Here is a 16,300-nt window from a genome sequence, read left to right on the forward strand (position 1 = left end):
GCATGGCAAATAGTATTACCTGTACTAGGTGACACTAGTCTTAAGTGAACTCTGGTCTATGGTTAATACTCGTTTCAGTCTGTGACCTTCAGTAGATGATCTAATTCCAACTTCTTTTGGTTTCCCACCAGTTAGATGAACAACACAAGGCTTCTCTCATTTTTCCCTCTCCACCAGCTTCTGATGGTTATGAAGATTGGGGCTGTCCCAGTGTAGTCCAGCTGTTCTCCAGTGTCAGATAGGCTCGATTGTGGCTTCCAAGACTAAACATCCTACCATATGGGCAGCCGCCTATATGCATTTCAAATCATCCAACCCTGCCTACAAGCAGGGTGCAGCAGGCAGGCTGCTCCGAGCGGTACAGCCATGGTTTCTGCTGTGGCCGTTGCATGGCTTGTGTCTCACTGTGGGCACAGAGTGCTCTTCTGTGTAAAACCACAGAGCTGGTAACAGCTCCAGTGGCTCTCTGGTGAGATGGAGAGCTCTGTAACTGTGTGGGAGAAGCACCTCTAAGGGTTGCTTTTCCATGCTCCCCTTCAGCAAGGTGGGGGCACAAGCAGAGCCCAGCCAGGACCATTCCCACTGGTGACTGCCTGCATCCCAAACCTGTAGGAAAGTGCAAGGGTGGACACATACACCTTCTTCTTCTGGACCATTTTGGACAAGCTTTATTTGATTTTTACACAATCCTTCCCTCTTGTTTTTCTGACTATCCTTCAGTGTAGCCTGTCTCAGTGCTACCTGCTCAGGTTTGAACGCAGACCACCTGTGCCAGTTGCTCTTTTCAGTGCCGTTTTTTGTATGACTTTTGCTGCTTCATATCCTCAAGATAGCTCTTTGTGGAGTTGGGCTCTTGGCACCTTATTCTCTATTCAGATGCGTAAAGAAAGGTTTGTGCAGCATTCTTTTGTGAGCTACTGTTGCTAGAATTATCCGTCTGCTTTTGTACTTCAATGACATAAATCCCAAGCTTGGGCTTTGACTAACAACAGTATAAAGCAGGGTTTTAATACTTGCACAGAAGGTTGTAGTACTAAATGTTGGTGACAACCCCTCCCTGTGTTCCTATGTATGGGATTTGTTGCCGTATTTAGTGAAATCTATCAGGACAGCCGTATAAAATATGGAGAAATCTGCTTGAGCTAATTGGATGCTTGGCATTATTCTCTGCCAGAACGTTGTTTTTTGGTGTTGCCTGATTGCCAGGGACAGGTCAGATCAGTGGTTTCGGAGAGACACGGAGGGGCCAGCTGTGACCGTACTGGTGGATTTCAGTGTTAAACAGAGAATGAACATTTGGGGCAGCGGGAATGAGGCATCCAAGTCAGCTACTGTGCAGCTTAATAGTTGTCTGTCTGACTAGTCCTGTGCTGTTGAGGAAGCTGAAAGACTATTTCAGCAATCTCTGCTAACTTGTCTTTAAAGATTTTTGTACAGTGCTTGCTTCTTTGCTGCTTGACCTAGTTTATGCTGTGCATGTTGGGTCAGTACCTACATTAAAAGCCTTCATTCTCCTACTTCCTTGATGGATTTCTAGTGCATTGGGTCACAGTTCCAGACTACTGTTTTATTTATTTAGTTGTAATCATGTCTCCCATGTAAGCTGCTTTAGAGCAAATTCTTATTTTTCATTGGTCTTATTCTTCCCTGGAACACTAGTTAGTTTGGGAAAACATGTAATGGCTGTCTTGGGCTGTTCTTCATCAAGAATTGAAAACTTCCATATACTATGAACTGCATTTTTTTGGTGAAATATGCCCATGAGGACTTTTCTGCCAGGAAAACTAATCCAAAATGCAGTAGCAGGTTTTGAGACTGCAGAAAATTGATGAGCTTGGTAAGATCAGGGAAGAAAAACAGATCTCTAGTAAAAGAAAACACAGCTTTCAAGGCACTTAGCAGAGGTATAGAGCATTTTAAGTAACACAGATAAATATCTCTCTGGAGCTTTTGCTTTTTCATCTAAGCAGAGATCAGAGAACAAATAGCAAAATGTGAGGGGGAAAAGCAAAAGCTTTAAAGATGTCAATGAACATTTTTTCAAGCTGAAAATTACTCTTAGCAGTGAAAATAGCAGAAGATGCATAAGGCAAGAGCGATGAAGCCGTGCAGAAAATAAGGGGAAAGAATGAGATCAGAGGGATACAAAGAAAGTTTGGAATTAAGTGACTACAAAATCCCTTCTTATAAATGATTTATTTTTGTTTGTGCTTGAAAAATGTTTCTAGTTTGTTTCTGTTGCTGTACTAATTCACTGAAAGCTGTTTGTCGCTGTCAGACAAATGTTTTTCAGACAGTGTATGAGCAAAAAGCGATACTTTAATGCTCTTTTAAAAAAAAAATTAAGTGCAAACTATGGTAATTCTGCATAAAACTATAATCAGTGGCATTCCATATGGCTTTGAGTTTTATATTAATGGGACAGGTCTTGGCCCCAGAACTGCTTTATATGCAATCTATACTACTGGCATGTATTTGGTAGCGAATATCTGTATAATGATATTACATGTCAGAGCAAAGCTGAAAGAATAAGTGATGTTTCACAAAAATCAAGCAAAGCTGAATGAAAGTTACACACTTCCACAGAATATTCTGCTTTTATTATAACATCATATGCACCTCCATGTCCTGAACCACCATTAACATTGCATGGAGCTGATTTAGACAATGAATAAGTCTTTAGTATGTTATCTGTATTTATTGATTTGAAAGCGTAAACAATCAAGTATTTTGTTAAAAAATAGCTCATATTCCAGTCATTTTGATGTCAAGTTACTGCACTGAACTGATAGCTGCTACACTGAATTTATACCTTGCCATGTTATTGGAAGTAATCAAGTGATGGTGACGTGCCCTTAACAAAACATTGTGTCGTGAAAATATTGATGTGGACAATCTTTGCAGGTCTTGCTGTAACCTCTGACAGCACTTTATTTTGTGTTACTGGGAAGCTTTGGTTTCAGGTAATAATAAGCTAACAAACCCTTAGGTGCTTTTCTTGGCCTGCTGACACAGTTACATTTGTAAGATGCATTTGCATTATGGAGTGAAATGGGGACTCAAGAACAGGCTTATGTGTCCCCAGGCTCCAGTGCTTTTCCTATCCAAGCTGTATAAGATCAAGCTCAAAGGTGGCTTTTTTTCCACCTCTTTGGCAAAAATTTTGAGCATGACATCACGTGTAAGTTGGACAGCTCAGACTGTCACCAGGGGTGTTGACAGCAGTATCTTTCTTTCCACTTGGTTCAGTTCTACTACTGCAGCTGTGTCACATCCATTAAACTAAAATTACTAGTTAAATCAGCTGTTCTCTGCATTGTGGTCATGTTAGCTATTTCATGCAACAGAAATCTTTGTGAAGCCCCCTTCTTCATCATGGACACTGTTGTCCTAGCAGGTGCTAATCCAGATGAATATGTCAGCAAATGTTTTCTTTAAGCATTGACATTTTTCACAGATTTTGAGAACAGAAAGTTTATGCTCAAGTAGCCTGTACAGGTCAACCTGCCACTGAAGGGTATTTGCTAATGCCTTGAGGAGACCTTAGGGAAAGGTTCCTGCCTATGAAACAGATGAAGTGCAGTTTTCTTCTGTGTAAGGAGTATAAATGCCATATTTTTAATTCTCTCAGGCTTATGCTTTTACTTTGAGACTTCAGTGTTTGTTCTAGCTACAGACTGCTAATCCTCTGTTAGCTGCAGCTTGTTCAGGGCTGTGATGAGCAGAATGGCCCTCCTGTGGTAAAACTGGATACTTCTGTAGCAAACACGCTTCTAAGCCACAAAAAGGGTTCTCAAATTAAATAAACATGTGGACATTAAGGAAGGGGAATGCTTTTCCCAAGGGCTGAGAGTTTCCTTGGCCTGATAGGATTTGATAAATGGTAGTTATCAAGGTATGAACTGGCAGACATGAGCTTGTTCCCTAGTTAAGTTTCCTATCAGCGCAGCAATGTCATAATGAAGTCATTGTTTGTGTCGTCTTTGCCCTGCCCCTTTTCTCCAAGCCTATTTTCTTATTCTTCATCTTTTCTTTGCAACATACAGCAGTTGTTGAACATTTTAAAATCGTACTTCCCAGTCTAGAAAACGACACAATCATTTATCATAACAAAACACAAATGGAGAAAAATTCTCTGAAAAACGGGCATGAACGAGGCTGGAATTGTGCCTTGAAATTGCTTATCTAGTTTCCTTGTCTTTTTTTTATAGCCTCCCTCACCCCAGCCAGGCTCGTATGATCAATGCAGTGTTGCTAAGGATCTTGTGGTCTATAGCAATTTGTCCTTTTTTTGTTGTTGCAGTGATTGCTGATGGGGCACTGGACAAGACAGCTCTAACAGATGACGTGGGAAGCGAGGAGGACCTCTATGAGGACTTTCGGAGCTCGAACCACCGCTACGGCCACCCTGGGGGAGGTGGAGAGCAGCTTGCCATCAATGAGGTATTGCACTGGCTGGTTTCTGACAGGCAGGATAAGGAAGGATCTTGTGAACCATAAGAGAGCTCAACAACTGAACTGATAATGGTAAAGGGCGTGGGGCTTCAAATTTGCTGTGGGTACCACTTACAACTGGGTAATGACGGAGTCTGGGCCTTCCATCAGGGTGCTGTCCCTAACAGCAGAGGACAATGATGTAAGGTAATGCAGAGCCACAGGTCCTGAGCAGGTAGCTCTCCTCTTAGGTGTTTTTGGATGGGAAGTTTAAAACTATGAATGAGCAGCCTGGTCAGGGCTGGTGTGAGACTTGAAATGTGGTGTACTGAGGGCATAAAGGAAATGCTGAGGGGGAAAAAACACACAAAAAAACCCCCAAACAAACACCAAAAGCAACTGGTGTGCGTACCTCTTCATAGGTAGGTGGAAGGGTTCTAAGCTCAATGTAGCCTTGGTTTTCACTGCTTCTTCCTGTTCCCCAGTAAATTCAGGATGTGAGAGATGCCTTTTTAGTCAGCACTTTTAGCTATTTTATTTTATAGTGCTGACACTGATTAACTTGAGATCAGCAATTTAAAATTGTACTACTTAGTTTAACTGATGTGATGAGCAACATATTAACAGGATTTAAGATGTTGGGTGTTTTTTTTGCAAAAATACAGTGGCTTTGTCTAATGTGTTAGAACTGCCATCCTGTTACATGCACAATGCTTTTTTGTTGGGGTGAACTAATAAGCTTTTTCATTAGAAGAGTGGAGCATGTTCACCATGTGAGTGATCTCTTGCACTCTTACACCTTCTTTCTTTCTTCCCTACACTGTTACCTTTACATGACCTTCACAAGATGAGAAGGCAAGGATAAAAGATGTAGTATATTTCCTTGTGGCTAAGCCGTAACTGAAACTGTTGACTGAGGGTCTGTGCCTGTGTGTTTGATCTATACAGCAGTGGTGCTTCTGGGGTCTGCAAAAGCTCCAGAAAGCTGCACAGTGAGGATAACAGCTTTTCTTCAAAAACAACAGCAGCAAATGCGCTTCTAGCAGTTTTCCTGCTCCTAGAGCCCAGAATCCCTGATTACACAGCCCCGTGTGCCTGGGGTAAGGAAGAGACTTGCTATATTTTCTTCCCCTACTGGTTATGTCCGGGGGTTGTCAAACTATGGCCAGAGCTTTTTGATTTAACCTCAGCTCTTTTGGGCTGTTGTCACTGGTAAGCAAATGCCGGTAGAACACCAGAAAATCTTGAGTTGCATTCTTCTGCATTTACTTGGTGTGTTGTGAGTGTCCCAGGCACCACAGGAGTCATTCCCACTGGGAGTGTGCGAGGAGGATTTTGCTTCTCTCCCATGCAGGTGCTTGCCTTGGTAAGTCTTCTTAGTGTCTCATCAAACAGAACATCCTCTGGATTTTTCTTTCCTTTTTTTTTTTTTTAAAGGAAAAGGCAAAATATTTTATTTTTTTAAAGTGTGTCTTTACAAATCTTTGAAGTCAGGGGAAAAAATTAACTTGCTAGTGGGTCTATATATCCATCAGTCATCTTGCGGGCTTTCTCTTTCATCATCCATTATTATTGAGAGCAATTGTTCTTTTTTTCTTACAAGTTCATTTTATTAGAGTAAAATTCCATCATTTAACTCCTAATCAGGAAAGCAAATGGATGTGCCCAAAGCAGGTGTAATTTGATTAGTCTTTGAAGGGTATGCGGGGTTTTGTTGGCCAGTTGACTGGAAGAGAAAAGATTATTTTTGGCTTGTTCCCTAGAAGCTTGCCTGTTCAGGGGCCAACAAAGCTGTAAGAACAGGCAGCACATTATTTACTTTGTCAACTGGTTCCTACGGGTAATTAATCCATCACTTAGCTTCACTGAGCCTTAGCAAAGTGCTTTCCTGCACAACCACTTCCTGGAACAAAAGACTACAGTAAAATACAAAATCTCTTGAGGTGAAATACTAAATCTGTGAGGGAGGGATTCTGCATGAACAGACATCTTAAGTGTTGGAATTGAAATATCTCAAATAACTGGCAGACGGACAGGCTTGTCTTCGTCTTCCCTGCTGGACCAAAAGCTGGGTGTTGATTCATCTTGAGTGTTTTCTATAGTAGTGCTAGGAGTGATGGGGGGGGAAGATAGCAATGTCCAATCATTTAGTAGCGTTTTGTGAGTAGTCTTCTCTTTGTTTTATTGTATTCCAAATTGTCTTTTATTGGTCATGGATAAGGAAACTATGGTAACTGCACTATTCTTAGCCTTCTTGGAAGAAGCAGCTTTCAAATAAACAGAGAAGGTTGAAATATATTTTTAAGGCATTTGGCAGACAAAGTGTTGCATTAAAAAACAAACCACCCGACCACTGAGTTTTAGCTGATTTTGGATCAAGAGAAAATGGTTATGAAATAAGAAAGAAACCTTTCACAGAACTAGAATAATTTATTGGCAAGAAGACTAGAGGGATCAAAGAAAGCTGGGAAGGCTGTATAGAGCCCACCTAAGAAGATCAGCATGAGGGTGTGTAATAGCCAAGAAAAATCAATCAAAAAGTAATAATAAGGGTTTGGGATGAGAAAGAGGCGGGGGAAGCAATTTTCTTGGGGCATCTGTTTGACATTCTTGATGCTCATGAAAAGAGATTTTTGTGTTTAGATTGTACTTGGTGGAGTTTACTTTGTGTTTGTTCCAGATAAAGACCCTATCCTTGTATCTTTTTGCTTCCACAGTATAATTAGGTAAAACGCGGCAAGAGAAAAATCTATATGGCCAATGCATTGTGGTTCTGTCTTACGTATAGGGCAGACATAGATTCAAGCATCATGAAACGTGTTATATGTTAGACTGAAGTTGAGGACATGAGGGATTATGTATATAAAAAGCCTGCCTGGCCAGCTCTCGAGTGATCGTGGTGATAACGAGGAGAGCTATACTGCTTGTCAAGTGTGAGTAGGGTTAGGTAGGCCTGACTGTGGAAATACCTGATGCGTGCAAAGGGTTTGTTCTGTCCTGCTGTGCAGGGGGGTCTGCGTGGCGCTCTGCGCCAGAAGAAGCACTGTTGCAGTTCAACATGTGGGGCATTTAGCCCCATGCAGCCCCAGGTGAACAGTGCTGTCCCTGGCTTGTGAAAGCCAAGCACTACATGTTTGCAAAATAACAGCAAGACTCCCTGTTTTTTCCTTATCTCTTACATCTCTGATAAGTTCGGAATTTGGTATGCGAAGTCTTGTTCCTGGGGAACTGCTCAACTCGTTGGCTTCAACAGGCCAGGATTTTATCTTAAGATGTAACACCATTGCCTTACGTTTTAAAGTTACAATCCTGTAGTATGTTACAGATGTTTGTGCGCTAACCAGTGCTTGTTGACAACATGCAATTAAGCTAATTGGTTCCAGCATAAACGTTTCTGATTTAACAAAGTAATTCATACAGAGGAATGCTCAGGAAGTGGCACAAACGATACATCTGCCATGTACCAAAAGCGACAGATACTGTGGCAGTCCTCATTTTGTCTTGCTGAGCAGGGTACAACTGAGGCTCTTGAGTCTCTAAAGCATGATTATTGTGCTAAACTCTTTGATCACTCACTGGGAAGTTGTTCTAGGCTCACCCAGTGCTCCTCCAAGCACAGCCAAATTTAAATAAGAGAGGCATACGCACACTGGTTTGTGGTTTTTTATATGTACACTGGTTTGTGTTTTTTTATTTAGTTGGTGTGGTTTTTTTAAACAGCAACAAAGCAACTACCCCCCCTCCCCCCAAAAAAAACCCCAAAAAACAACCACAAAACCCAAACCTCATAAAATGTTAATGCAGATGAGATCAGAACATATTTTAGTTTTGTTAAGTGTGAATAAAATCCTTCATAGCATTTTTCACATTATCTATGTTCCAATTAATGGAAATCTGTTTTGTATTACATGAGGACAATTTTCAAAAGACAGAAAAATTTAAAATAGTGCCATAAAATGTTATCATCCCCCTTTTTTAAAAAAGTACGGAATAGGTTGAAAAAGCTATGGTCACGACAGATTCCCAGACTGAAAACAGAACTAGAATTATTGATCATATGGAAGCAATATATAACGTTCCTGTGTCATCTGGGAAAGGAGATTTATTACCACTTTTATATCTTAATGTGAGTATATTGCTCTCCCAACTGATACTAAAGCAAATAGAAAGCAGTTAACAAATACACCCCCACCATACCTCCCCTTAGGTTTTTTTTTTTTGGTTTTTTTTTTTATCCAGAGGGCTTAATTCCTGCCTTTGTGTCTTACGTATTTCTGCAACCAAGGTTGACAACTGTGGTCCAGAAGCAGCAATTGTGATTTATTTGCAGAATACTGTATAAAGCTCAGTGCTGTCAAGGACAAGAAATAATGTTCCCCAATGGACATAAATCTTTACTGAATCCTCGTTTTTGGTCCCAAGTGCTTGCATGATTTTGTATAGGAATCCGGTGCGAACAGAGTATGGAGTCAGAACTGTAACTTCTTTTACTGCCTGATGGATTTAGTTTTCACAGTTCTCAGGTCTGCAAACTTCTAAGGTTATTTCAGAGGGCTTTTTCAATGGATTTAAAGCAAATCAGTATATTCAAATACTTGATAGCAATTATGTCTCATCAAACATAAGGATCAGGAGCTAAGTGGTCCCAGGGGTTGCCAGAGCCGTATTTCTACTTTCTACCATGGGCAGCTGTTGCTTCTCCAAGGCGCTTTCTTGTGCCCTTGTCAGCGTTAGGATTTGGTCATGCCCTGAGCAAGGGAACCTCCCCCAGCAGGCTGAAGACGAAGAGAGGGTGATGGAAGCCAGCGGAGCTCGCTCAGCGCTGGAGATTATCTTCATCTGAGGAAGGACTATCTTGCAAGTGAATGCTGGGTTTTTTTGGAGAGCTGGGAGGAATGGGGTAAACTTGCATACTTGCAGTCATGCAGTGAGCTCTTAGCAGTCCAAGTGCTTGTTCACACACACACGTGCAAAGTGTAGGTAGGTAGCTCCTATGCCATGCTACAGTCTCTAGCATACAAACAGACCACCAGCAGGAGTTCAATCCACACAGAGTATTTCTAAAAAATGTATCATTTTTCTGCTAGACCCATGCTTTTTCTAAATAGCCCTATTAATCTAATACACATTAGGAACAAAAAAAAAACCCAACAACAAACCCAACCCCAGGCTTAGCTTAGTTCTTGGGGCAAGAACAGCACATTGGAAGTCTTTCACAGTTTTAACTCCTAAATAAAAATGCTGAGGTGTTACAGTGGAAGGGGGCCTGCAGGTGCATAAGGGAATGATTGAGTTTATGGAGTTGGTCTTGAATGGACCTAACTCCTCCTTCCAGGAGCCAAGCTGAAGAAGCAGAACAGGAGAGGTAGCATCTGTGTCTCACCTCTTTCTGGACCACAGATGTGTCCCCACACACATACCAACATGTTTAAAGAGGGGAAAGTACTGCTGAAATTTTCATCTGTGGCTGTAAACCAGACCTAAATACACCACTCAAAGGAAATAACTGGAGACAGCATGGTGGTTTTGGAGTTCTTACACCAGTCCTGCCAGCCGTTAAATTGTAAAAAAGTTTCTGTTAACGCTTGTTAATGATAGTTTGTGAGTATTAGGGGACTCAATAACATCTGTTGTTTGCTGGAATTAAATGTGTTCCCAGTTACTGGGGTGTAGAGAGAGGCTTGGCCCCACAAATAGTTTTCCCTTTGGAAAAAAAAATGATCCAACAATATTTTAACTCCTGAAGTTACTTGTGCCAAGCCATTTCGAAGTCTGCATGTATTTTATCCAGTGCATCTGTGGCTTCCTAAAAATGTCACCTGCTCCCCACCACCTAAAGAAAACATGGCCTGTCTACTGATGCTATCACAAGAGGTGGTTGTCTCTTTATGGTGAAGGTTGCAACCAACTTCCAGTGCTTTGGCAACCTGTTAAAAGAGCTCTTTTAATCCGTACCAGTGGTGGTATATATTGTAGAGCTAAGGGTTGGGTTTGCAGAAGGCCTTGGCTTCCTGCCTGCCACTTGTAGCACGTGAGGACCATCTACCAAGGCGCCACTGAGATCTTAAAATCCTTGCTTTGCTGCACCTGAGTTAGTGTGGCAGGCAGGCAGTCCCCCTCTGTGCTCCTGATGGTCCCTGCCTGCTGAGGGCTCGCGTGTGCACCTAACGCAGGCTTTTTCACCTGTCACCCTTCAGCCAATGTTGCCTGCAGGACGTGCCTGCAGAGTAGACACGCTTCATCAGGCCTGTGCAGTGACAGCCAAGGATAACGCGTGAGCAGGTGAAGATGAGTGATTTCACCATTCATGTGTGCAGTGGGAGCCTTGCTTTCAAACCTGCCCTCTGTCTGATGCAGAGGAGGAACTTGCCTCCATCCATGATGTATCTCACTAGCTATCCTTGGGATCTCCTTGCTGGGCTTTCAGGGATCCTTGGTTTGGAACCTAACTCTCCACGGCTGTTCGGTGGGAGGAAGAGCATTAGAAGCACTGCAATATTTTCACCCCATCTATAGATTGGTCTTTAGAAGTATAGCATAAACTTCAGTTAATCCTGCTTGAAATGGTAGCCTGACAGCATGCAGACAAGTGTGTTTTGCAGAATCTTGCTGTTACAACTCACTCTGCATATGTCTTGATTTAAAAAGTAGTTTTGGGGTTGTACATGCCCCAGTTTGTTAGTTCGAGAAACACCTGTGATGGATAACAGCACAATAACAAAGTGGGTATTGGAGTACAAAGATTTGCTGAGACAAGGGGATAAAGAAGGAATGTGACAAGAGTAGGAATGTTGGGTAAAGGTTAGTGCAGAGGTTACTACAGGTTTAAGTGTTTGCATAGAGACAGAGGAGTGAACATATCTGGTTTTATACCATACTTGTGCCTTGGGTTCCTCTCCGCATGGTTTTGATATCAAAACATTTTTTTGATTCGTTCTTCTCTCTCCAAATCCTGATTGAGAGCAGCTCCTCTCTGAAAAGTTTTCTTTTTTTTTTCCTAATCCCCAGAAGACATTTGAACCTTGTGGTGGAAAAATAAAATCCATCCTGACTCTTCTGGCCCTTCAGAGAGCACTGTTAATCCCTCAAAAGATCTTCCCGGTCAGCTTCAGCCCTAGGCTGTGACCAGGGCCCCTTGTCCTACACCCAGAAAACTGGCGGCAGGGTTAGCAAGTTCAGCCACGCTTTAACGCAGCGAAGGCCTTGGTGTATTCCTTGCAGTTTTATATCGCCACTCTGATAAAAGCAGCAAAACTGCGGGAGCTGTAGCGGAAAGAAAGAACAGCAAGAACAACCAAGTTGCTGAAGCGCCAACCCAGCTTTTCCTGAGGCTCATGGAAAGACTCCCCCTCCCTCCGGGGCGCATGGGGCCAGCCCTTGCTCATGCCCTGGGAGAGCCGTTGGGTGCCGGTCAGTCCTACGCCTGCTCCTTGCAGCAAAGTGAGGAAATGTTACTTGCATTAACCCCACTACTCCCACGCTGGAGCACACGCGCGCTGCATGGGCGGGCAAACAGAACAGCCTTTGTCCCTTTGTCCCTAGCAGCGTGGGACTGCCTGGCACACCTCCGTGTGGCACAAACTTGTCCGGCAGATCTGCACGGAGTTGCACAGTGTAATCAGGGCCTCAGAGGACAGGAGCAGAGCTGTGCTGCTTTACAGCGGTTGAATGTAAAGTGCAGCTTGCTTCTTGAAGTTTTGGGTTGAGGGACAGGTGCAGTTGTTGGGGCCAGTGGCCTAGAAAGGTGTGATGGGGGTTATTTGTTTCAATCCTACTTCCAGCTGGCTTTATAATCTTTAGAGAAGTTCCTGCTTCTGGCTATTCCACTGACTTGCCACTGGCGAGTCTTCCTGTCTGTGGGTTTTGTGAAAAGGAAGCAGGCCACTTGAGCTATCCAACATGGACCGAATGTCCTGCTTTTTCACCTTCCTCTGTCCCTAATGGATGCTTTGCTAGTAAAGCAGGGGGACACCTTGTTCATTTACTATTGCGGTTACCAATTTCCCATCCTTGCCTTGCTGATCACCTTGACAGTCACTTACCAAGTTTGCTTCTGACCTGTATCTTATCTTAGGTTGTTACTGATTTCTTGGTCAATGGTGCAGGCTCTTGGAGAAGAGCCCATCAAGACTCTTTCTTCAAGGGTGTGGTGTTCTGCTGCATTTTTTCCTGCCTGTTGGCTATAACAGGGGTGTCAGGAAAAGGTGGCCTCAGAAGGCTACTTGACCATGTAAAACTTCTGCCCTGCTTTTCTGTTGCATAGGACAAAAAATAAGCCTACTATACACAGCTTATGTATGTCTTTTACCCTCTCATAGCTTTCTCTTGCTTGTACTCCATGGAACTCGTTGTTCTCCCAGCCCTCCTATGGCTCCTTTAATTCCATCAGAGGACAATGAAGGAGGATTCTCAAATTAACATTATTACATGCCAGCTTGGAAGAACTTTACAAAGCTGTTACTTGTGAGCAGTTTTCTTGTTTTCTACATGTGCAAGACTGGTATATTCTGTAAGAGGTGAGGAGGCTGAACAGTCAGAGAAGTGTCATAACACTGCTTTGCAACCAAAGGCATTTTTTGTTTAAGATGACAGCTAAAGGAACCCTGTACTCACATTTTATAATGTGTGGGCTCAACAGACTATGCCAGACAGCCTAAAGCTACATGGCTTTTTTGAAAACTCCTGTATAGTCAGAACGAAAGGAGTCTTATGGTCTAGAAATAACCAAGAGATAAAGCTTGCCCTTGTTCCCCCCTGCCCTGACAGCCACCTCTCTTAAGGCCTCTTAACAGGAATTATGTTTTAGTGTTTTGATTGTGGGGGGGTTCAGCTCTGTACATTATACATCTTGCTCTACCCCTTGTTAGTCACCACGTAGATCTTGTCATTCACCTTGCATGGTTATTCATTCCCTTTTCCTCACCCACTTTACCTGTTTTCACTGGCTTCATTTTATCTTTCTCTGACCTCAGCTGCCTCAGGTCCCACAACTCTACTTGCGCCTGCTCCTTCTTTCCTTTCCCTGACTTTTCTCAGAGTATTTCTCTGCCTCTGTTTCTCCCTTATTTCTCTGTTCCGGCCCGCATAATGCCCGAATGAAGACCATTCCTTGTCTTTCTGTGTTATCCATGGCTGTCAAATTTTCAGTTCAAAAACAGGATAGCTAAAAAAACCACATTAAAATAATTTCTAGGACCTCCTGAACACCTCCTCCCTCATTCACTAAGGATGTCATTGCCATCCTGTCTGTTCCTCAGCTCTGTAATAAGAGTGTCATCTTCTGTTTTGACCCCTTTCTAGCTATTGCATTGAAGCTGTTAATCTTGCCAGGTCTCCAAGATGTGGCATTTCCTTTCCTATCCCTCTGTCTTGCCATATATACCATTCAGCCTATCTTTATTTCAGAGCACCATTAATACAGCAGCCTTTGTTCTGCCTGTGTCCAATCTTGTATTGACAAGATCCGTTTTCCTAGGCTGCTGCGTGGACCATGTGAGCCTGTCTTTGCTTCTCTCTACTTGTTCCTTGCTCCACAACATCTATCATAACATGCTTTGTTTTTTTTCCCAGACCATTCCTGTCTGTATCCCTTGCCTGCTATCTGTCATCCAGTATTGAGAGAGAATTTTTGTACCTTCAGTCAAACCAAATGCATGCCCAGCACTAGTCAAACCCACCCTGGAAACGTGTCATCTTCTGTGTACGATGCTGGAAGCTCCGTTGCCTCAGCTCACACAAGCGCGTGGGATGTGTTGTGTTGGTACATGGCTCACAGCAGCAACGCGGTTCTTCTGACACGGGAGCTCTAGGCCATGGCAATAATCCCCAGCTGCTTCCAACATGTTAATAGTTACTGTTCTTGAAAATAAAACTTGCTTTAGGAGGACTTGAAAGATTTTCTAGCTTTAGTAGAGTGTGAAAGCAAAAGACTGGTTGCTAAGCAGATTGTCTTTTTTTTTTTTAATTGTTGTCAGGGGTGGTCCATCTAAATGGCTGTTTTTCTTGTAGCGTACCAGTGTGGCCATGCCTTAATCTGTGCACCACACAAAGAAACTGTCATGCCAATTTTCTTCCCATTGATGATTATCTCGTAAATCTTAGTAGTCAAGGAAGAGAACAACTTGTAACGTTTTGGCAGTATTGCATGATTACACTGGCCAGGGAAGTACTAGCTGTAAAAGCTGTGTGGGCTTAAACCATGCAGTGCTAGCTAAGGAAACATGCAGTGGGGGTAACTGTGCTCTAGTATCACAGTGTAAAATTCATTACATTACATTACAGTGTAAAATACTGTAAAATTCAGAACAAACCGTGGGCCTTTGACAGGTCGTTTTCCATTTTAGAAATATACGATCAGTTGCAGTTTAAGAAGCTGTACTTGTTCTGATGTTTTCTGTCCGTGGCTCAGTAGTGAATGACGTGCTTTTGGGAGATGTTGGCTACAGTTGTTACTGAGGGTTAATTCAGTGCCTAACAGGGTTTGGTACTTGCTTTGTTTGGATTCTGGACAATATGTGATAGGTTATTTGGCATTAAGGAAACTTAGTTTTCGATGGATTGATTGCAGGTAGCAGTGCTTGCCCCTCCCAATTTCATTCTCAGCCCTTGCTTTCAGTTGCTGAACTGAGTAGAAATTTGTCTATTGAACACCAACTCAGAACCTGGATTGTTTTTGGAAAGATGCATTTGAAATAGTTTGATTACCCCAGTGTTATGAGGTGGAAGTATCACCCAATTAAATAAATAAATAGGAGCTTCTTCTCCAAGAAGCTCTTCAACAGCTCTGTGTTACAAAAAGGGCAGTAATAATTTGGTGATTTTTATTTCAAAGGAAGCTTAAAGGGGGGGAAAAAACCTGGTCATATGGATCTAGGTGAAATTTGTTACTTTGGCTGTTGAATTGTTGATTTCCTCGGGTACTGAACATGTTCTTTTCTGTAGTTCTGTATACACAGCATCCAAACAGGCAGTGATGCCAACTGGATGGATAGGGAAGTCTGTGTCTGAGTCTTCACTGGTCTAAAAAGAGAGAGTAATGCTACCTCAGGAGATACCCTATTTAGGAACATCTTAGGAAAACTTGTAAAGTAGTCAGTATTTGCATGCTCGGTGTTGTGTTTGCATGATATGCAAAGCTCTGCTGAACAGAGCAGGCAAACACCCCATGGAGCTGCCTGGCTGCTCTCTCCAAGCTCTGTGCCTGGAGCAGGGAGCCAGGTAGTGCAGCTGGGTCAAAAAGTATGTGTCTGTGTATCAGATGGGCCTAATCCAGGCTCAATCCTAGCACTTCTTCTGTCTTTCTTACTTGTTAATGCTTTGACACATTTTTTACCTTGTTGGAGAGAAGGTGTTGATAAATGACCCAGTGGGGGTGTTCCTTTTTTTTGTCTCGTGATTTTGAGAGCACAGTTTATTTGTACTACAATACCAGTGCATCCTTGGCTTTAAGAGGAGTTGAATTGTCTTGTGTGCCTTGTAGCAAGCACGTGCCTGTTTGTGCTAAGACAAGTGTAGGAAGTCCTGGAAATGTGCATTAGCATGCTATCTAGCTTACTGCTCGGAGCCTTGCTTTCCAAGCCTGCTCTTTTGTGAGAGAAGGGAAAGGTGCTGCTGGTGAGGCTGGTCCCCTCTGTGGGGCTGGTCCCCTCTGTGGGGCTGGTCCCCTCTGTAGGGCTGCCCCCCCCCCCCCCCCCCCCCCCGACCTTGCTCTGGGGCACGTGCACTTTGCTGTCCCAGTGCACTGGATATAACGTCACTGCTTGTCTCCCTAGGTAGTTCTTTGCCTGTTCTACTGAAGCACCCGTGCTGCTTATTGCAGTTGTTGATTTTTCACGTTGATGTGCATGTGCCTTTCGGCTCCCAGTTC

General features: G+C 43.0%; 1 protein-coding gene across 4 annotated transcripts in view; it reads left to right on the plus strand.

The window, feature by feature from the left end:
- The window catches only part of ARHGEF4 (Rho guanine nucleotide exchange factor 4), a 228,211-nt gene that overhangs the window by 177,648 nt on the left and 34,263 nt on the right, over positions 1–16,300 (plus strand). For all 4 annotated transcript variants that reach the window (XM_056358091.1, XM_056358093.1, XM_056358092.1 and 1 more), the window contains one exon: positions 4,304–4,443. In XM_056358091.1, the coding sequence (XP_056214066.1) occupies positions 4,304–4,443 (140 nt within the window). The remainder of the gene's footprint in view (positions 1–4,303; positions 4,444–16,300) is intronic.

This window comes from Falco biarmicus, chromosome 13 (assembly GCF_023638135.1).
Source record: "Falco biarmicus isolate bFalBia1 chromosome 13, bFalBia1.pri, whole genome shotgun sequence".
NCBI classification, from domain to species: Eukaryota; Metazoa; Chordata; class Aves; order Falconiformes; family Falconidae; genus Falco; species Falco biarmicus.